Genomic DNA, 18,686 nt, shown 5'->3' with positions numbered 1-18,686 from the left:
ATGGGTTGGGGAAGGCGTCCAGTAGAGTGAATTTTAGTTGAGATTTAAGGATGTAAACGTCTAGAGGTCAGGGACTGTCTCTGAGTTGCCATGTTCTCCAAGATCTTTTAGATATCCTATCTGCCCATTCTTTTAGTACACGCTACTATTTCTAGTCTATCAAACGATATACTGTCTATAAAACACCTAATACCGGAAAAAGTGGAATTTAGTTGGGATGCAGAAGGCAGGTGCCTTGATTTCGGGGATGGCTTTCTCTTTTATCTGTCCTCGGATTGCCATCGTTCTCCAAAATCTTTGGATCATATGTCTGCCCAAGTCACATAGCTAGTAACTGAACCCAGGCTTTCTTCATTCCAGTCTCAAGTAATAAGTGAAAAAATAAATAAGAAAACACAATTTAAAATAGATACAGGTGAGGCACAGTACAATCCCAGTTTTAACCGTGTATGAAATATGGAGAACTTGGACGTGATCGTGTGAAAAACAAGGGACTGGCTGGGATAGAGAGCCTCACCCGACCGGCTTCACCTGAAGGTCCCGAACTTTTCTGAGAGCTCCAACGAGGAGATCTCAGCAGGTCTCAGGGCCACGTGCCCTAGAGGATCAGACCAGCCGTTAGCCACTTAACCCTTTGACTGCCGGAAACTGCAAACCAGAAGGGCTCTAGGAAAACAAAAGGATCTGGACCTTCTGGGTGTGTCTGGTTCCCCTGGCCTGGCGTGGGGAGGGGGGAGGGGGGTGAGAGGGAGGAAGAAGAATGGAGGAATGGATGAGAGGGAGCAATAGCTGGGATGGGATTGGGCGGAGAAGTGGACCAGAGGAAGGTAGACCCTGGGATGGGGAGAGAAGGGAGGGAATAAGGCTGGAGGGAGGGGCGGAGTTTAGGTGACTCTTAGGTACCGAGAGAACCCCTCCCCCAGACTCCTTGAGTGGCCTGGAGCATAAATAAATCTTGGCCATTGACTCAGTTTCCTCATGGGTGAAAAGGGGAATTAATGATTTCATAGTTGTCTGGTCCCCTTCGTTTTCGGAGAATCGCTCAGTCGGGTGCATGGAAGAGGAGAGGACATAGGGGCAGCAGCGGGTGTCCTTCCGCTTCCTGGATTTAGCCTGTGACTCCCTGCCTGGGCTCCCCAGCTCTGGACTCCCCATGCTAATGGGATCCCTACTAATGCTGTTGCTACTGCTGTTATCGCCGCCGCCAGTCCAGCTGTGGCCACAGCTGGACGATTCCTGCAGATGGCAAGTGGTACTCAACAAGTACGAGACCTTGGGAGTGGGCAGTGAAAAGTTTTTCTTGCAGCAACCAATTGCCAATATAGACAAATTCTTCAATAAACTAGTGGATTCACCCATAGATCACAAAGAGGTAAGGGCCTGGCCCAAGGGTATCCTCTGTCCCTTCCACACCATCCTCTTAGCCACCCATCCATCCAACTTTGCCTTTCCATCTTTCCAACTGACCTCTGACTCTTCAATCTTGTTCCACTTGATTCAGGTCTTGTCAACTCTGGACTCTCCTAGGGGAAGCAAGTCACTTTTACCTCTCTTAGTCTTACTTTTTTTCACTGTGAAATGAGGGGCTGGAGAAGGTCCCTTCCAACTGTCTCAACTCTTCTTCCTTCCTTCCTCCCTCCCATCTATCCCTCTGTCTTCCCTTCACTGGATCTGTTCTTTGTCTCTTTTGTCACTCTTTCCTTGGTTCCTGCCCCTTCATGTCTTCAGGACATTCTCCCAGAGCCTTGACTATCCCATGCCCTGAGGTTTGTGGAGGGAGGTTGGAAGGAAAGAAGGGAATGGCAGAAGGGGAATGTGGGTCAGGGTGACTGCCCTGAGCTGGATGTATTGCTTATCTTTAGAATTATGTGGGATTCCCTTACTACATGAAGATTAACTTCACCTGCCCTGGAAAGGTGAGGGAGGGGTGGAAAAGGAGGAGGGAGAATTGGAACAAGGTGGGCCCACAGAAACAGGGTAGGTAGAGGGGGAAATCCTGATTTAGAGATGGATCAGTGAAGGTTCTGATGGGTGGGGAAGCATTTTGGGAGGGGTGGCCTCTATCTCACCCAAACCATCTTTGGGGGACCTACCCAATAGACCTTGTTCTCCTGCCTCCAACATCTTTGCCCACTTCCTATCCAGCTCCCCAGCCTACCAAAGAAGTTTCTGGACACTGCCATCCCTGCTCCTCCAACCCAACCAGTTTCCATGTTCTATTCCTCAGCCCTCTCCTGAATTGGAGAGTCCTTGGAAGATTTCCTGGAGGCTGAGGAAGGGGAAACTTGTTTTGTCTGGCAGATAAGGAACCCAGTCCCTAGAGGCCAGTTCCTGTGTGGGCTGTCCTAGGAGGCTGGCTGTGTAGCAGGAATCCTGTTGATAAGGAAGACTTGAGGGGAAGGGAAGGCAGGGAATCCCAGGAGGAAATGTAGGTCCTGGAGGGCTCCTCTAACCTTCAAAGATGGTGCTGGTGCCTTGATTGGCCCAGGGGGTACTCTTTTCTCCAGCTTCCAGCAATGAAGTTAGTATTTTTCCCTAAGTTCTTGCCTGGCAGAGTTCTGTTCCCTAACCCATCCCCCTCCAGAGAGGTAGAGTCTCTAAGGCCAGGGCTCAGGCCTAGACATGGTGAGTGGGGCAGAAGGGTCTGGCCATACCTATAGCTTGAGCAATGTCACTCCCATTTTGACCCCCTCTCAGACTCCAGAAGCCTTTGTCCGTGGGGGTTACCTTAAGGGCTTGATCCCTATTGTGCTGGTCACCTTCTATGCCCCTGTGAATTTCCGGAAGTGGAAGTCAGAGAGGCTGCAAATCCAGATGGAGGGAGCACCATTCCAAAGCCAGGGTGAGGGTCCTCTACCAACAATGAGCTGGGCACCAGGGGTCAGAAAGGACAATATCTTGAAGAAGGGGGCCACCAGGAAGTTGGAAAGGATAAGTAGATCTACCCTTGGTCAATTTAGCACTTGGGGCATGGGTAAACCTGCATAGCAGGCCTTGAGAGGTAGAGTTCCCTGGACACCCACCTAGGCCCCTGATCCTAGAAAAGAGCTGAGCTACAGGTCACAAAAACCTTGGGATCCCACACTTGCTGGTCACCTTTGCCCTCAGCTGCTTTTGTGCCAACTTCTTGCACTTGGGTTTCAGTTGTATTTGGGCAGGGGAGGGAAAGCATGGCCAGTTAGATTAAGCTGATGTTTCTTGGGCTTCTATAGGAGAGAGGGAGGAAGCATAGCTTACTATGGAGTCTGGTGCCCTACATTAAGGCCCAATCCCTTGGTAGAATTCTGGTAAGAAGGGAAGGTGAGGCAGTGCTGACTTAGGATAGCCCCCAGGCCTCTGCCCACCTCATTTTATCTAATATCTAGCAATGTCCTGTTCTCTGAGGAAGCTTGTGTCATGAATTGGTACACCCCAATGCCTATGAAGAATGGCAGTGTAATGATGGAAGTTGAAATCTCCAGCAACCGAATGGGGGAGATCATTGGTAATGGCAGGTAGGTTGAGTCTTGGGCATCTTTGTGGGGAGCAGGGGATGGTAGAGGGCATAGCTTTCAGATGGTATAGTTGTCGGGATCGGGTTTATGGACAGAAGGAAAAAACTGGTGACAACTTAGCTCTGAATGGCATCTTCATAGAAATGATGATTAAACTCGTGGCAACTGATGAGAGATACTAAGGGAGATAGCATAGAAGGGCAGAGCCAAGGTGGCAGTGCCCTAGGTGTCCAAGGCAGGAATTGAACCCAAGTCCCTTGACTTCAAACTCAGTTCTTGTCACTACACCAACTTACCTCCTGTTCAGATTCAGTGACCTGAGGCTTGAGGTGGGCTTATCTGGGCATCAAGTTAGGGGGTTGGGTGAGAAGTCTGATTTGACTCTGGCAGGTGGCTAGAAGGCTATTCCCTCTCCCTTTGCAGGTTCATGATAAATATCAATGGGTTCCTGAAAAAAGAGAAGGACAAAGTGATATTTTCCCTGGGACATGAGGTGAGAGAAAATAGGGGGAAGGGAATAGGAGAAAGGCTTAGGGGCATAAGGAGGTGTGAATACCAAGTTAGCACCCTGGATGCCTTAGAATCAGCCAGAGTTAGGATAAGCAAAAGTCCTTGGTCTTTATTCTTGGTCTTTAGGTGGAGAAGTGAAGGGGATGGACACAAGCTCTCCACAACCTCCCTTCTCTTCGTCCATTGCCAAAGTGACTCTGGCTTGTCTTACTCCACCCCTTAATCCCTCCTACAATTATCTGTATATACCAAAAGATAGAGCCAACACAGAATAGTGGGAAGGGCCATTTTCCAAGCATATGCTAATAGAGTATTGTCCAATGGGTAATTAGCCTCAAGTGTTCAGTTGTTTGATTCCAGTGCACCTACTTAAGAGTTTCAGCCCTTTACAAGCAGGGAAGAAGGGAAGTGATCCTCTTAACTGAGTTTCATGGCTGGGATTGAGAAGCTAGACTATTCTTCCATTGTATCTCTTGGGCCCCTCTCCTCTTAGGTCAGGCCCATTATCCATCGGGATTTCATCGATGCACCATCTAGGCCTGTCTGGGCTACAGTGGGCCAGGCTCCTGTGCTAATCCTTGGCGGCATTCCACATGAGAAGATGATTCTCATCTCTGACTCTAGCTTCAAGGACTTCTCCCTGGTGGAGGTGAGGGAGGCTGAATGGCAACTGACTGGGTCGATGGAGGGTGGGTAAGAATGGACATTCTCTGGACTTGGGAAGGGAAGGGTGGAAGGACATGTTGATCCCCAGGACCGGAGTGTTATAAGGTCTGACCCTAGCCAAGGGGCACACCTAGCCCCATCCCTCTGCCAGAGACATCAAGGTATGAGGTGGGGAAGTAAGGGGGAGGAGGTAGAGAAGGACCTGGGTTCTAGGCTCCATTCTGCCTCTTAGTTGGCCAAGTCTCTGTCTTCTCACTCTTTAAAAAGGAGGGGACTTTGGTGACCTAAATGGCCTCTTAATTCTTCTCCCTGCTCTCAATCCTGTGAACCTCCATTCCTGCACTGATGGGCTCAGCTGAACATCGACAGCTGCTGGCTGGGCTCTCTTCATTGCCCTCAGGAGGAGTTCACGGCCTCGATCTTTGATGCCATCTCCACTGAAAGTGTCCTCTTCATCAGACAGAATCAACTTGTCTACTATTTCACTGGCAACTACTTCCATGTAGCTGGAAAAGGGCCTAGCACCAGTGAGAAACATGGAGATGGGAAGTACTGTGAGAGTAGGGATTGGGAACTCCCTCCCAGTTCTAGCCTTTGCAGACCAGTTTGTAACAGCGGGAATATCTGATGGCTGCCCTTCCTTGGAGAGAGTGAGCATGTCAGTGGATACCCTAAGGAGAAGACAGGGTGTGGCCAGTGGGCGTGCCCACTCTCTCCATGAGGAGGAACCACAAAGGCTTGCCTCCCTCCCTGAAACCTCATCCCAGTTGATAGGAAAGCTCATCCGACTGATCAGGGAACTCTTCCCCCCTGTCCAGAGTTTCCACAAGGTCCATTTCCCTCCTTTGTCATAGAGCCCATAGCAGGGCTATGATCCAAGCAGAGAAAATTATCATATACAAGCCAGGTGCATGTGTGCACATGCGCACATGTATGTATATATGTATGTGTGTGTGTATATGTGTGCATGTATGTATTGTGGGTCAGAGACCGGTTCAGTAGCAATCTTGGGGAGTTGATGGAAGCTAAACCATTCTCAGATGGTCCTTAGAAATTTCTGGGAATCAAGTTTCCTATTGAAAGAATGGGGAGTGGGGTGCCAGTCTTGGAGCAGGGAGGGGAAAGATTCCTAAACCTGAGAAAGGCCTCCCCTCTCCCCAGGCAATTGGGTCAGAGTCTTACATAGTCGGTGTATCAAGAAACTTTGTCCTGTGGAACTTCACAGCAATGGCTCTGAGTACGTCTTGGCCTTGGCTGGGGGCAATGAAGAGGGCTTCTTCCACTTTGGAACCATCACAGGTAGCCTCCCTCAGCTTCCTTTCTCTGAAAAGAGACTCCCAGCCTCTATAATAATGGGTTGGGGATGTGTGATCTTAGGTTCCTATACTTCCCTTCACCTCTATTCAAGTATTTATTAAGAATCATGGAATTTAAGAGTACCTCCAAAGACCAAGCTGCCTCAATGGATGTTGTGCATTTTTTTAATCCATAAGGCAAAGCAAATCAAGATAGTAGAATGAAAAATTTAATTCAAGAGTAAAATGACAATATCTATTCATAATGATCAGCATTTAAAATGCATTTGCACAGATAGGAGGAATTTTAACAAACCATAAAAATTTTTGTTTTCATCAATTGTTATATCTGGTCCTTCTAATGGTTAATCTGCTTCAAATGCTTCTATCATTTATTACGTGAGACTTCTCTCCTGGGTCATGGTTTCCTCATGAAAGGATTGAATTAGATGGTCTCTGAGGTCCCTTCCAGATAAGATCAATCATAAGTTTCATTATGACTTTGAAATTCTCATGAAAAAATGAAAATTGGTTCATGCATTCTATTGGGAGATAAACCATACACATGAATATGTAAATATAAGATAAATTGAGGGGAAGACACCTTAATGAAGGGGGCACAAAAGGGTCATTGATCGAAAAAAGCCTTCCCCTAAGAAATGGCTCCTCAGTGGGGACATCCTTTGTAAGACATGGAGTTGGCAAGATGGAATAGCAGCACTTTATTCTCATTTTGACTGGAGTGGTGATTGTTTGAAGGGAAGTAATTACAAATAGACTTAGAGAGTTAAGTTGGAGAAAAACTCAAAAGGCTGAGGAGTTTGTTTATATTATTCTGGTAGCAATAGGGATGAAAATTCAGAGGTTTTTGAGTATGAGTGTGACCTGCTGAGACCTGTGCTTTAAGAATATTAATATAGCAGCCGTGTGGCAGCCTGTGTCCAGGCAAAGGTGATGAGAGCATGAACACCATGATATATGAAAGAAGGAAGTGAAGAGAAAGATAGATTTGAGAGACATGGTGATATGACTTGATTACTACTTAGATAATGAGAGAAAAAAAAGGGAGAACCAAGGATAATTTTAGATTGTCAATCAAGGTGATTAGAAGGGTGATGGTATCCATAAGAGAAACAAATTTAGAGGAGGTGGGTTTCTAGGAACAAATTTCACTGAAAATTTGAGATGAATTGAGATAGGGATTAGGCATCAAAATATCTAGGAAAGAAGTTCATGGTATGTACTTGGAGAGAGGCTATACAGATCTTGGATTTTTCTTCATAGGAATAATGACTGTACCTGATGCAACTAATGAGACATTACCACATGAGATAATGAAAGGGGCAGTGCAGGGATATGTTAAGTCTGGGCTAATTCCCTGGAGGCCTCAGGATCAGCCAGAGTCAGGATAAATTAAAGTCCTTGGTCTTTAGGGGGAGAAGTGAAGGAGACAGACAAACTGCCAAGAGGCTCTTGGATTCTCAAATCCAAAGTCACCAAGTTCTCTCCTCCTCATCCTGCCTCAACTGATTCTGGCCTCTGTCCCTCTGCCCCCTAATCCTTGCCTATGATTATCTTAACACCAAACATTGAGTAAGCATCAACAGTGAGAAGAGCCATTTATCCAAAACATATGCTAATAGTCATTATCTCACATTGAATAGGTACTTAGCCTTTAGTACTCAGTTGTCTGATTCAAGCACACCTTTTCCAGAGTTTCAGCCCTTTACATCTCCCCTTTTCTTTTGTTTTAGAATACAGATGGTCACACCATCCCTGACTTCTCAGGGAGGTGAGAACCCCAAAAAGGAGGTGATCACACTCTCCCTGACTTCTCAGGAAGAGAGATGAAAAGCACTATAGGAAAGCGGGGAGTCAAGCCAGATATTGTTAGTGGGTTTCTGGGCTGAAGGGTCTTACTAGAAATGGGTATACACAAACCCATCAGCATGGGAGGTATTACACAAGCATATAGCACTAAAGCACAGGCTAACAGTGATGACTCTCCCAACAGCTGGCGCAGGCTCAAACGTGAATTGTACATGCAAATAGTGATATAACAAACAATATGAATCAACATGGTGTTGTAAAAGGTCCCCAGAAGTCCTAGAAGGAGGGTATGTAAATAAGAATCACACATATGCTTCCTTCTGCAACCAAGAGATAGTCTAAAACCAATCTATTGTCCATTACTTCATGTGTCAGGGAATCCAATGATCCCGGCAAATTTTTGAAATCCTCCAACAGTCTTTTTTTTTTTTTTTTTAATTTATATGTGAATTCTAACAAACTTTTTTTTTTGTTATAGCTTTTTATTTACAAGATATATGCATGGGTAATTTTTCAGCATTGACACTTGCAAAACCAATTTTTCCTCTCCTTCCCCCCATCCCCTCCATCAGATGGCAGGTAGACCAATACATGTTAAATATGTTAAAGTATATATTAAATACAATATATGTATACTTATCTATACAGTTATTTTGCTGCACAAGAAGAATTGGACTTTGAAATAATGTACAATTAATCTGTGAAAGGAATAAAAAATACAGGCAGATAAAAACAAAGGGATTGGAAATGCTATGTAGTGGTTCACACTCATTTCCCAGAGTTCTTTCACTGGGTGTAGCTGGTTCTATTCATTATTGAACCAATGAAACTGATTTATTGGTTCATCTCATTGTTGAAGAGAGACATGTACAACAGAATTGATCATCATATAGTGTTGTTGTTGAAGTATATAGTGATCTCCTGGTTCTGCTCATTTCACTCAGCATCAGTTCCTATAAGTCTCTCCAGGCCTTTCTGAAATCATCCTGCTGGTCATTTCTTACAGAACAATAATGTTCCATAACATTCATATGCCACAATTTATTCAGCCATTCTCCAATTGATGGGCATCTATTCAGTTTCCAATTTCTAGCCACTACAAAGAGGACTGCCACAAACATTTTCTGCAACAGTCTTTTTATGTGTTAGGGAATCCAATGATCCCTGCAGATTTTGAAGTCCTGCAAGTTTCATCATGTGTCAGGGAATCCAGTGATTCCTGCAGATTTTGAAGTATTGCAACAGTCTTATGTCTCAGAGAATCCAATGATTCCTGATGGTTTTCAAGTCCTACAACAATATTATCAGGGATACAAGAGTAAAGTGAGCTTTTTTGCTGAGCTCTCCCAATATTCTCCACTCAAAAAATTTTAAAAGTGCATCAAATAAAATTTTAAGTGGAATAACTAACAAAAACTCACAGGAAGTTATTTTTTCAGTCCCTGGAAGACAAAAGTCTGCAGACTCTTGGGGTGATCTGGGAATGTATTATGGTGGAAGCAATATCAGCTGTGGTCCCTGGAAACACAATAGCAGCAGCAGAAACAACAGAGGTATTGGGAATGTTTGGCACCCAGAAGACAGGGGTATTGAATATATGGTCAGAACAAAATTTAGGGGACCTCTGTGCTAGTATTGGGTGGAGAACCAGCCATCATTTGGCAACTCTACTGTATATTACCCTGTTTCAAGTTGCAGTTTCATGGTAGAGTGAAATGCTTACAGTTGCAAGGAAGCTGAGGTTCCTACTTGGGAAAAGACCAGAGGATACACCAAGAGGCTCATGATCGGAACTCACCCCAGATCACATAATCTTGGAAACAACAAAAATTTGTTAACATCCCCTCCCCCAACCTATCCATGAAAACAGCAGGACATAAAAGCCTGAAAATCAGGACAGTCATCCTCTCCACTCTCATCCATCACCACCCATCCCAGGGGGAAGCAGAGTCCAACTCTAAACAGTTCATCAAAAAGCAAATAAATAAAATCCACCTCTTAAGAGCAATCTCAAAATAAAAATTCCCTGGAATCTTAATTACAGAATTCTTGGGCCAAGGAGAAAATACTAAAAGAAGCCAGAAAGAAGCTACTGAAATACCATAAAATCACAGGATATTTAGCAACTACCATGATAAAGAAATGGAGGTATGGGCATGCAACATTACAGAAGATAAGAAATTAGGCTTATGCCCAAGAATAACCAACTCAGCAAAACTAAGCATAATCATAAAAGGGAAAATTTTTAATGCAGTAAAAGACTTCTAAGCATTCCTGATGAAATGACCAGAACTGAAAAGAAAATTTGATAATTCAAACACAAGAGTAGTGATAGGTATGAAAAAAAAACATGAATGAGAAATTATAGTTAATTTTTAAAGGTAAACTATACTTCTTAATGGAAAGCTGATATCATGTAACTCAAAAAATTTCATCATTACAACAGAAGTAGTCTACTTAGAGGACATGGGTATGAATATATTTTGTTATGTTCTCAAAAACAAAATGGAAGAGTGAGAAAGAGGGATGTACTGTGGGAAGGAAAATTATCTGACATAAAAGACAAGGAAGTGTCTTTGCCATAAAGAAAAAAATAGTGGTCTGGAGGGACTAGGGATTGTTTGAACCTAATCTTTATCTGAACTGGTTGAAAGAGGGAAGAGTGTGTGTGTGTATGTGTGTGTGTGTGTGTGTGTGTGTGTGTGTGTGCGCACAGCTGAGTATAGAACATTTTACCAAGGGAAAAGGAACTATGGGAAAGAGGATTGATATGATAAGAAGAAAAATAGTTTAAGAAGGGAATAGTCAGAAATACAACAGACTTTTTTAGAAGGGAACAAAGTAAAAAAAAATAGAAGTATAATAGTGAATAAGTTGAAGAGAATTACACATTCATTTTTTTATTTTCCCTAGTTACATTTTTAAAAATGTATTTAAGTGAGGCAATTGGGGTTAAATGACTTGCCCAAGGTCATACAGCTAGTAAGTATTAAATGTCTGAGGATTTGAACTCAGGTCCTCCTGACTTTGGGGCTGGAGCTCTATCCACTTTGTCATCTAGCTGCACCCGTCTCTTCCCATAGTTACATATAAAATAACTTTTAAAAATTGTTTTTTTCAAAAACTTTTGAGTTCCAGACTCTTTCTCTTGTTACCAACCCTTGCCCCCATTAAATGACATATGAAGTTATGTAAAACATTTCCATAAAAGTCAATTGAAAAAGAAAACATAGATCTCCTACCTTAATAAAAAGAAAACAAAAGAGAGGGAGAGGGAGAGACAGAGATAGAGAGACAGAGAGAGACAGAGAATATGAGAATGTTTCAATCTGTATTCAGGTACAATCGATTTCTTTTCTGGGCATGGACAGGATTTTTTTTATCATAAGTCCTTCAGAGTAGTTGTGGATCACTGGCCTTCTGATAGTAGTCATTTATAGTTAGTCATCTTTGAACAATGCTATTTGTATATGATACATTTCACTTTGAGTGCTCATGGAGGACTTTGCAGGTTTGGGTTTTTTTGAGAGTATCTAGCTCATCAGAGAAATACATATTTAACAATCATAATAATGAATGTAAATGGGATTAATTTACCTATAAAATGAAAGAGGATATCAGAATGCATAAAAAAATAACCAAATAATATGCTGTTTACAAGAGACACACTTGAAAAACAAAACTTAAAGAATGAGTGAGTTAAAGAACAAATCACAAGAACAATTTTATTAAAGATGACAATGAAATTTTTAGGATTCGGTTGAGGCAATATTTGGGGGACATTTTATATTTCTAAATGCTAACATTAATAAAAGAAAGAGTAGATCAATAGATTTGGCATGCAACTAAATAAAAACTAGAAAAAGAACAAATTAAGAATCCCAATTAAACACCAAAATGATAATCCTAAACATCAAAGAAGAGATTAATAAAAGTTTTTAAAATTTGAATAAAAGTAGGAGCTAGTAGTATGGGGGAAAAGATAAACCATTGTTTAATTTGATTTTTAAAAAAAAGAATAACAAATTACCAGTATCAAGAATGAAAAAAAATGACAAACGCACAACAAATGAAAATGGAAATAAAATTAGATGCTATTTGGGTCTGTTATATGGCATTAAAATTGACTAAATGAAATGGACAAATATTTGTGAAAATATAAATTGCTCAAATTACCAGAAAAGGAAGTAGAATGCTTAAATAACCTCATAAAAAAAAAGAAAGAAATTGGACTAGTCATAAATGAGTTGCCTAAGGAGGAAAGAAATAAAATCCAAGACCAGATGGAAGTACAAGTGAATTCTACCAAACATTTAAAGGACAATTCTAATATAATGTGTTTGAACAAATAGGCAACAAAAAAGAATCTTACCAAATTCCTTTTGTGTCAGTAGTTCTGATCTCTGAACCAGGGAGAGTAAAAACAGAAAAAGAAAACTATAGAGAAATTTTCCTGATGAATATTGATCAAAAATTTAAGTCTACTAAGGAAATTACAGTAACATATCACAAAGATCATGCACATAAACAAGGCTGGACTTATGCCAGGAATGCAGGTCTAGTTTTTAAATACTATAAGCATAATTTGACCAAATCAATAGCAGAGGCAAAAAAAAAAAATTGATTATCCCAATTAAAAAAATGTCTGAAGTAGCATAGAAGAAAAAAAAAAAGGAGAAGAGGACCCTGGAAGATAGGTTGAGTACACCGAGTTAGTGGGTACAATGTCCATCATTTGGACATTTAAGATCCATCAAAAGAGAATGAGGGTTTATTGAGGTGATTCCTGGAGAATAGTGGATTAGGTCAGAAAATCCCAAGCTATTCCCCATAAGCAAGACAAAATATCACCTCAGGGCAAATGTAGAGCTGTGAAAATAAGCAAGAGTTAGGGCAGAACAGTGGTGATCCTAAAATAATCAGAAAATAGGAAGATAACAGAATGGAGATTTGGCCCACATGAAGTATAAACACTTTCAGGATAATTCTGCAGAAACAGCCAGTGGGGAGGCCTGAGGACAATTGGATTGGGAAGTAACCTTGATCCCAGTTACAGGAATTTGTATTTCTCAGACAATGTGGGGACTCAGTCATCTGAGTCAGAAAATATTGAGTCAACTTCTGTTAATAAGTGATACCCAGCTGTGCTGCTAAAACTTGGCCATAGATGAGAAGGAACCAGGACATATCTTGTGAGTGCAGAAGCAGCAGGGTAAAGACTCTGCTGATGTGAGAACTTATTCCTTCCAGGGCAGAGGAGAAAACTGAAAGAGGACTGAAGGCCAGAGGCACCATACTTCACACTCCAAGACTAGAGGTGATTACATTAAAAAGTTCCTATAAATTTAAAAAAGAACAGGCAAAAGAGAAAGAATCTAACCATAAAAAGTTATGATGGGAATAAAGAAGACTAGAGTTTGTTTCTGGAGGGGGATACTTAAGCAAAAAAAAAAAAAGCCTCTCCTAACCCAAAAAGTAACATCAAATGGTCATCTGCCCCAAAATAATTCATAGAACTAAAATAAAACCTTTAAAAGCCAATGGCAAAGACTGAGGGAAAAATTTTTAAATAAGAATACAAGACAAGATTATTAAAAAGTCGATCCACTAGAAAAGGATATCCAGAATTTTAAGGAAAATAATGACTCTTTGAAAGCTAGAATTGGGCAGAGGGAAGCCAGAAAAGTTACAAAAGACCAAGGAATAATAAAATGGAATGAAAAATTAAATATGTGATACATAAGGAAAACAACAGATTGGGAGAACAGATCAAAAAGAAAAAACATAAAGCTTTGATCAGAAGAATCTTAATACAATAGTATAATTTTAAAAATTGCCCTAAATTGTTAGAACATGAAGGGAAAGTAGAAATAGAAAAATCCAACAATCATCACCTGAAAGAGATCCTACAAGGAAATTCTACATGAACATCATAGCCAAATTCTTAAACTCCCAGGTGAAGGAGAAAATACTAACAAGCAACAAAACAAAAATTCTAATATAGCAGAACCACAATGAGAATCACACAGGACCTGGCAGAAGCTAGTATATACAGTGTATACTGTAGAACAAAAGAATTAGGAATGCAGTTGAAAATATCATACCCAGTAAAGTTAAGCATAATCCTTAATGGGGGAAAAAAAAAAGGATATTCAATGAATTGCTAGAATTTTCAGGATTTTAGCAAAAAGACCTGAATTTAATAGAAAATTTGACATGTCAGATCTAAGAGAAATATAAGGTAAATGTCAAAGATTAATTACAAAGGACAAACTTTTATATATGGAAATGTAAACCATATGGCTAAGATTAATTGAGTAGTTCAAAAGAAAGATTAGGGTAGAGCTGAGTATATGATTCTAAAAAGTTAAGCAATATAGGAAAAGATAAAAGAAATAATTGCTTTAAACAATGAGGTGCAATAGATAGAACTGACACAGAGAAATTAGATGGAGTAGGGGGGGCTGATAGTTCTGGAACTCTAACCTCATTGGTAAGGGTAAAGAGAGGACTGCATATGTGTGTGTGTGTGTGTGTGTGTGTGTGTGTGTGTACACACATAAGTGTAAAAGTCTAAATTCAGAAAGAAAAGAAATGAAGGTAAGAGAATAGGGAGGGGGAGAAGATGAGAGGCATTTTTAGAGGAAGCTCTATTCATGTCAGATCTGAATTAAAAGAACAACATGAATTTAGAAGGGAATAAAAGTTATTTAGATTTATAAAGAAATAAGAGGGAATAGGATAAAGGGGAGGATATAGAAGATTGTGTAGATCAACAGGAATGGGATAAAGAGAGATGGGAGAGGATAAGGGAGAGATTGTTGGAGGGGAATAGGTTAAGGTAATGGGTAGAAGTAAAGTTAGGAGAGTTGTGAAATAAGAATAATAAACATTATTTTAGTCTTTTTAAAATACACAGTATAAGGTTGAAATATTGCTGTGGTGTAGGAAATGATGAGTTGGTAGAGTTAGAAAATTATTGAAAGTCTTGCTCTTATAAAGGAAGCTTTTTATTATTCACCTTCACAGAAATAAAAGACATAGTATGGTCTTACATAGATGCATATGAATATATTTATATGTATGATTATATACATATGTATGTATATGTATTAATATAGGTTTATATGTATGCATAGATAACATTTGTGTGTGTATATATGTGTGTGTTTATATCCTCACTTAATTGTAGCTTTCTGAGAAAAGAGGAAAGGAAGGGGATAAAAAAGAATTAAATTAAAAAATGCACAGCAGAGAACAAAAGAAAACCTTCAAGGAAATAGTGAAAAGATGAACACCTCTGCACACAATGTGTAGTATTTCTTATATAGACTTTCTTGAAATGGAAATTATTGCTTTATATTTTTAATACTCCATGTTCTGCTGTGTACATGGCAATGTGGTTTCTTTTCTTTTCTTTTTCTTTTATTAAATTTAAAATAAAGAATAAAAGAGAATGAGAAGAGTTGGTCAAACTGAAGGAGAATCAAGAGAGAATAGTGTCACAATAACTTAAAGAAATGAGAGTATTCAGGAAGAGAGGGTGGCCAACCATGTGGCTTCACAGACTAGATCAAGGAGGCTGAAGCCTGTGAAAAGCCCTGTGGATTCAACATTTCAGAGACTGTGTAAGAGAGTAGCTTCAGAATGTAGATGGCTTTTCCTAAGAGATTATTATGAAAAGAAAGAGAAATGAAAGATGGTGGTTCAAGTGATGGCAGAGTTGAGTGAATGAAAGGGACTTTTGACTTGTTCGAGGAAACATGGCAGAAATTAATAGGTAAAGAGAGACTATGCCTATAAGAAAGGTAATGCTCACTGACACTGACTTCTGAAGGAGACAGGAAGAGGGACTGATATTGACAAAGAGTAAGGACATGTCTTCCTCTAAGACTGGAGTAAAGGAGGAGGTAGGGAAATAGTATGACTATGGAGAAAGATACTCACAGTGAGGTATCCTTCATTTTATCATTAAAGGAAGAAGAATGACCTCTGCTTAAACCAAGAGTTCTTAATCTTTTTGTGTCATGGACCCCCTTTTCACAGCCTGGTAAAGCTCATGGACCCTTTTGAGAGGAGAGAATCATGTTTTTTAATGCATAAAATAAAATACCTTGAGTGTCCAACCCCCTCCCCCAATTATGTTGAAGTACAGTTATCAAAATATTTTTAAAAAACAAGTTCATAGGTCTCAGGTTCGGGACCATAAAAAAAGATCAAAATTAATATTGCCTTGAGTTTCTACTGTATTGATACTACAATGTAATTGATTTTTTTTTGCTGTGTTTTAAAATTGAATATATCTACCTAAAGTCACCTTATATCCTTGATTTGAGTTCAGGAATTTTGTTTTCCCTCTGAATTAGTTTAGAGGTAAAAATTTTTTCTGTAAGTTTACTTTTTTTTTTTTTTTGCATTTTTTATTATTACAGTTTTTTTTTCATTTACAAGATATATGCATAGGTAATTTTTCAGCATTGACAATTGCAAATCCTTTTGTTCCAACTTTTTCCCTCCTTCCCCCAGATGTCAGGTTGACCAATACATGTTAAATATGTTAAGGTATAAGTTAAATACAATATATGGATACATATCCAAACAGTTATTTTGCTGTATAAAAAAAGAGTCGGACTTTGAAATAGTGTACAATTAGCCTGTGAAGGAAATCAAAAATGCAGGCAGACAAAAATAGAGGGATTGGGAATTCTATGTAATGGTTCATAGTCATCTCCCAGAGTTCTTTCCCTGAGTGTAGCTGGTTCAGTTCATTACTACTCTTTTGAACTGATTTGGCTCATCTCATTATTGAAGAGAGCCACGTCCATCAGAATTGATCATCATATAGTATTGTTGTTGAAATATATAATGATCTTCTGGTCCTGCTCATTTCACTTAGCATGTAAGTTTACTTTTAACACACATAGTTTATGAATCATGTTGGGAGAGAAAAATCAGAGCAAAAGAGAAAAACAATGGGAGAGATTAAAAAACAGAAAAAAGAAGTGAACATAGCATGGATTGATTTACACATTAGTCTCCTTAGATCTTTTTCTTGATGCAGATGGTGTTTTCTGTCCAAAGTCTATTGGAATTGTTTTGAATCACAGAACTGCTTGGAAGAACCAGGCCTTTCATAGTTGATCATCACACATTCTTGCTGTTATTGTGTACAATGTATTCCTGGTTCTGCTCGTTTTGCTCAGCATCAGTTCATGTAAATCTTTCCAGGACTTTCTATAATCAGCTCTGTCATAATTTTTAATAGAACAATAATATTTAGTTAGCTTCATGTACCACAGCTTGTTCAGCCATTCCCCAATTTATGGGCATTCACTTCTTTTCCAATTCTTTATTACCACAAAAAGAGCTGCTACAAACATTTTTGCATAGGTAGGGCCTTTTCCTTCTAAAGGTACAATTAAGAGGGAAAGTTGGTATTTCTCATGTAATTATATTTCCAGTACTTCCATGTTATCTGTTCTTGCCTATCTGTTGGAATACATGGGAGAGCTGTTGGAATACTTGAGAGCCACCTGACAGTGGCTGCTGGAGATCCAACCCAGAATGGATCTCCTCTTGTGAGAAGATGAGACAAGGAGACTGAGAGGCAGTTGCTGTTCTCTGACCTCTCTCCTCTTTCTTCCCTCTGCCTCCAATTTATCTCATTCCCAGTCCGCAACACCAGTGTCAGTAAAGGCTGCCTTGCAATTCCTTCATATGCTGTGATCCACAACTGTGGAGGCTCTTGGAGAATTGATCTGTCCCTTAACAATTCCCTGTTTTTTGTTTTTTTTGCTGTTATTTCCCCCCTACAGCATAGTCCACATACTGAGGAATGCAAGCAGCAGTATTCACTTCTGGATGGTTGTAGCAGGTGTTGATTGAGGCAAACTTTCAAAGAGAAGAGAACTATAGATAGAACAAGCATTTAAGTCTCTCATCAGTCTCCTGGCTCAGTCCTTTGATGTGTTGGCTCATTTAATTACCCTGACTAAAAAAGTCTTACCGGGGCTCTTCTTCCTTAACTCTGAAAGGATCCTCCTCACAAACAGCTCTGGTTCTTCTTGTAATTCTTGCCCCATGTTGGGCGCCATATGTTGGAATACATGAGAGAGCTGTTGGAATACTTGAGAGCCACTTGACAGTGGCTGTTGGAGATCCAACCCAGAATGGATCTCCTCTTGTGAGAGGATGATACAAGGAGACTGAGAGGCAGTTGCTGTTCTCTAACCTCTCTGACTGAGAGGCTATTGTGTTTTCTGATCTCTCTTCTCTTCCCTCTGCCTCCAATTTATCTCGTTCCCAATCTACAACACCTGTGTCAGCAAAGGCTTCCTTGCAACTCCTTCAGATGTTATGATCCACAGTTTTGGAGTCTCTCAGAGAATTATCTGTCTCTTAACACCTATCCTTCTGAAATGAGAGATTTTATCTCTTCCAGCAAATCTGATAGAGATTTTATAAGAGGGTTTACAAGATACAGATGGATCTCATACAATGTTAACATGCCTGAATTATCAGAGAGGTAGGTGCATTCGTTAGCTCCATTTAATAAGGAGGCTGCTAAGTGGTACAGTGGGTAGAGCCTGCATCAAGAAGACCTGCGGTTCAATGTTGCCTCTGACTCTTCACCCTGTCTGCCTCCATTTCCTCATCTGTAAAATGAGCTAGAGAAGGAAATGGCAAACCAGTTCAGTATCTTTGCCAACAAAATCCCAAATGGACTCACAAAGTCTCACACCAGTGAAATGACTGAACAACATATACATATGTGGGCATGTGGTTTTTCCTTCACTAGAATATAAGCTCCTTGAGGGCATGGATTCTTCCATTCTTTGTCTTCCCATCACCAGCACCTAGCACAGAGCCTGACAAATAAATAGTCAGTGCT

At 40.3% G+C, this 18,686-nt stretch overlaps 1 protein-coding gene across 1 annotated transcript in view; it reads left to right on the top strand.

Annotated features, from left to right (window-relative positions):
• Positions 1–585: 585 nt before the first annotated feature.
• CATSPERG (cation channel sperm associated auxiliary subunit gamma) overlaps positions 586–18,686 on the top strand; it is a 29,339-nt gene continuing 11,238 nt past the window's right edge. Inside the window, exons 1-9 of the mRNA XM_031961623.1 lie at positions 586–697; positions 1,011–1,372; positions 1,863–1,916; positions 2,698–2,842; positions 3,389–3,494; positions 3,918–3,987; positions 4,498–4,653; positions 5,026–5,197; positions 5,832–5,969. Of these exons, the coding sequence (XP_031817483.1) occupies positions 1,154–1,372; positions 1,863–1,916; positions 2,698–2,842; positions 3,389–3,494; positions 3,918–3,987; positions 4,498–4,653; positions 5,026–5,197; positions 5,832–5,969 (1,060 nt within the window). The 5' untranslated portion in view covers positions 586–697; positions 1,011–1,153. The remainder of the gene's footprint in view (positions 698–1,010; positions 1,373–1,862; positions 1,917–2,697; positions 2,843–3,388; positions 3,495–3,917; positions 3,988–4,497; positions 4,654–5,025; positions 5,198–5,831; positions 5,970–18,686) is intronic.

This window comes from Sarcophilus harrisii, chromosome 3, assembly GCF_902635505.1.
Source record: "Sarcophilus harrisii chromosome 3, mSarHar1.11, whole genome shotgun sequence".
Lineage (NCBI taxonomy): Eukaryota > Metazoa > Chordata > Mammalia > Dasyuromorphia > Dasyuridae > Sarcophilus > Sarcophilus harrisii.
This window is presented reverse-complemented; position numbering and strand designations above follow the sequence as displayed.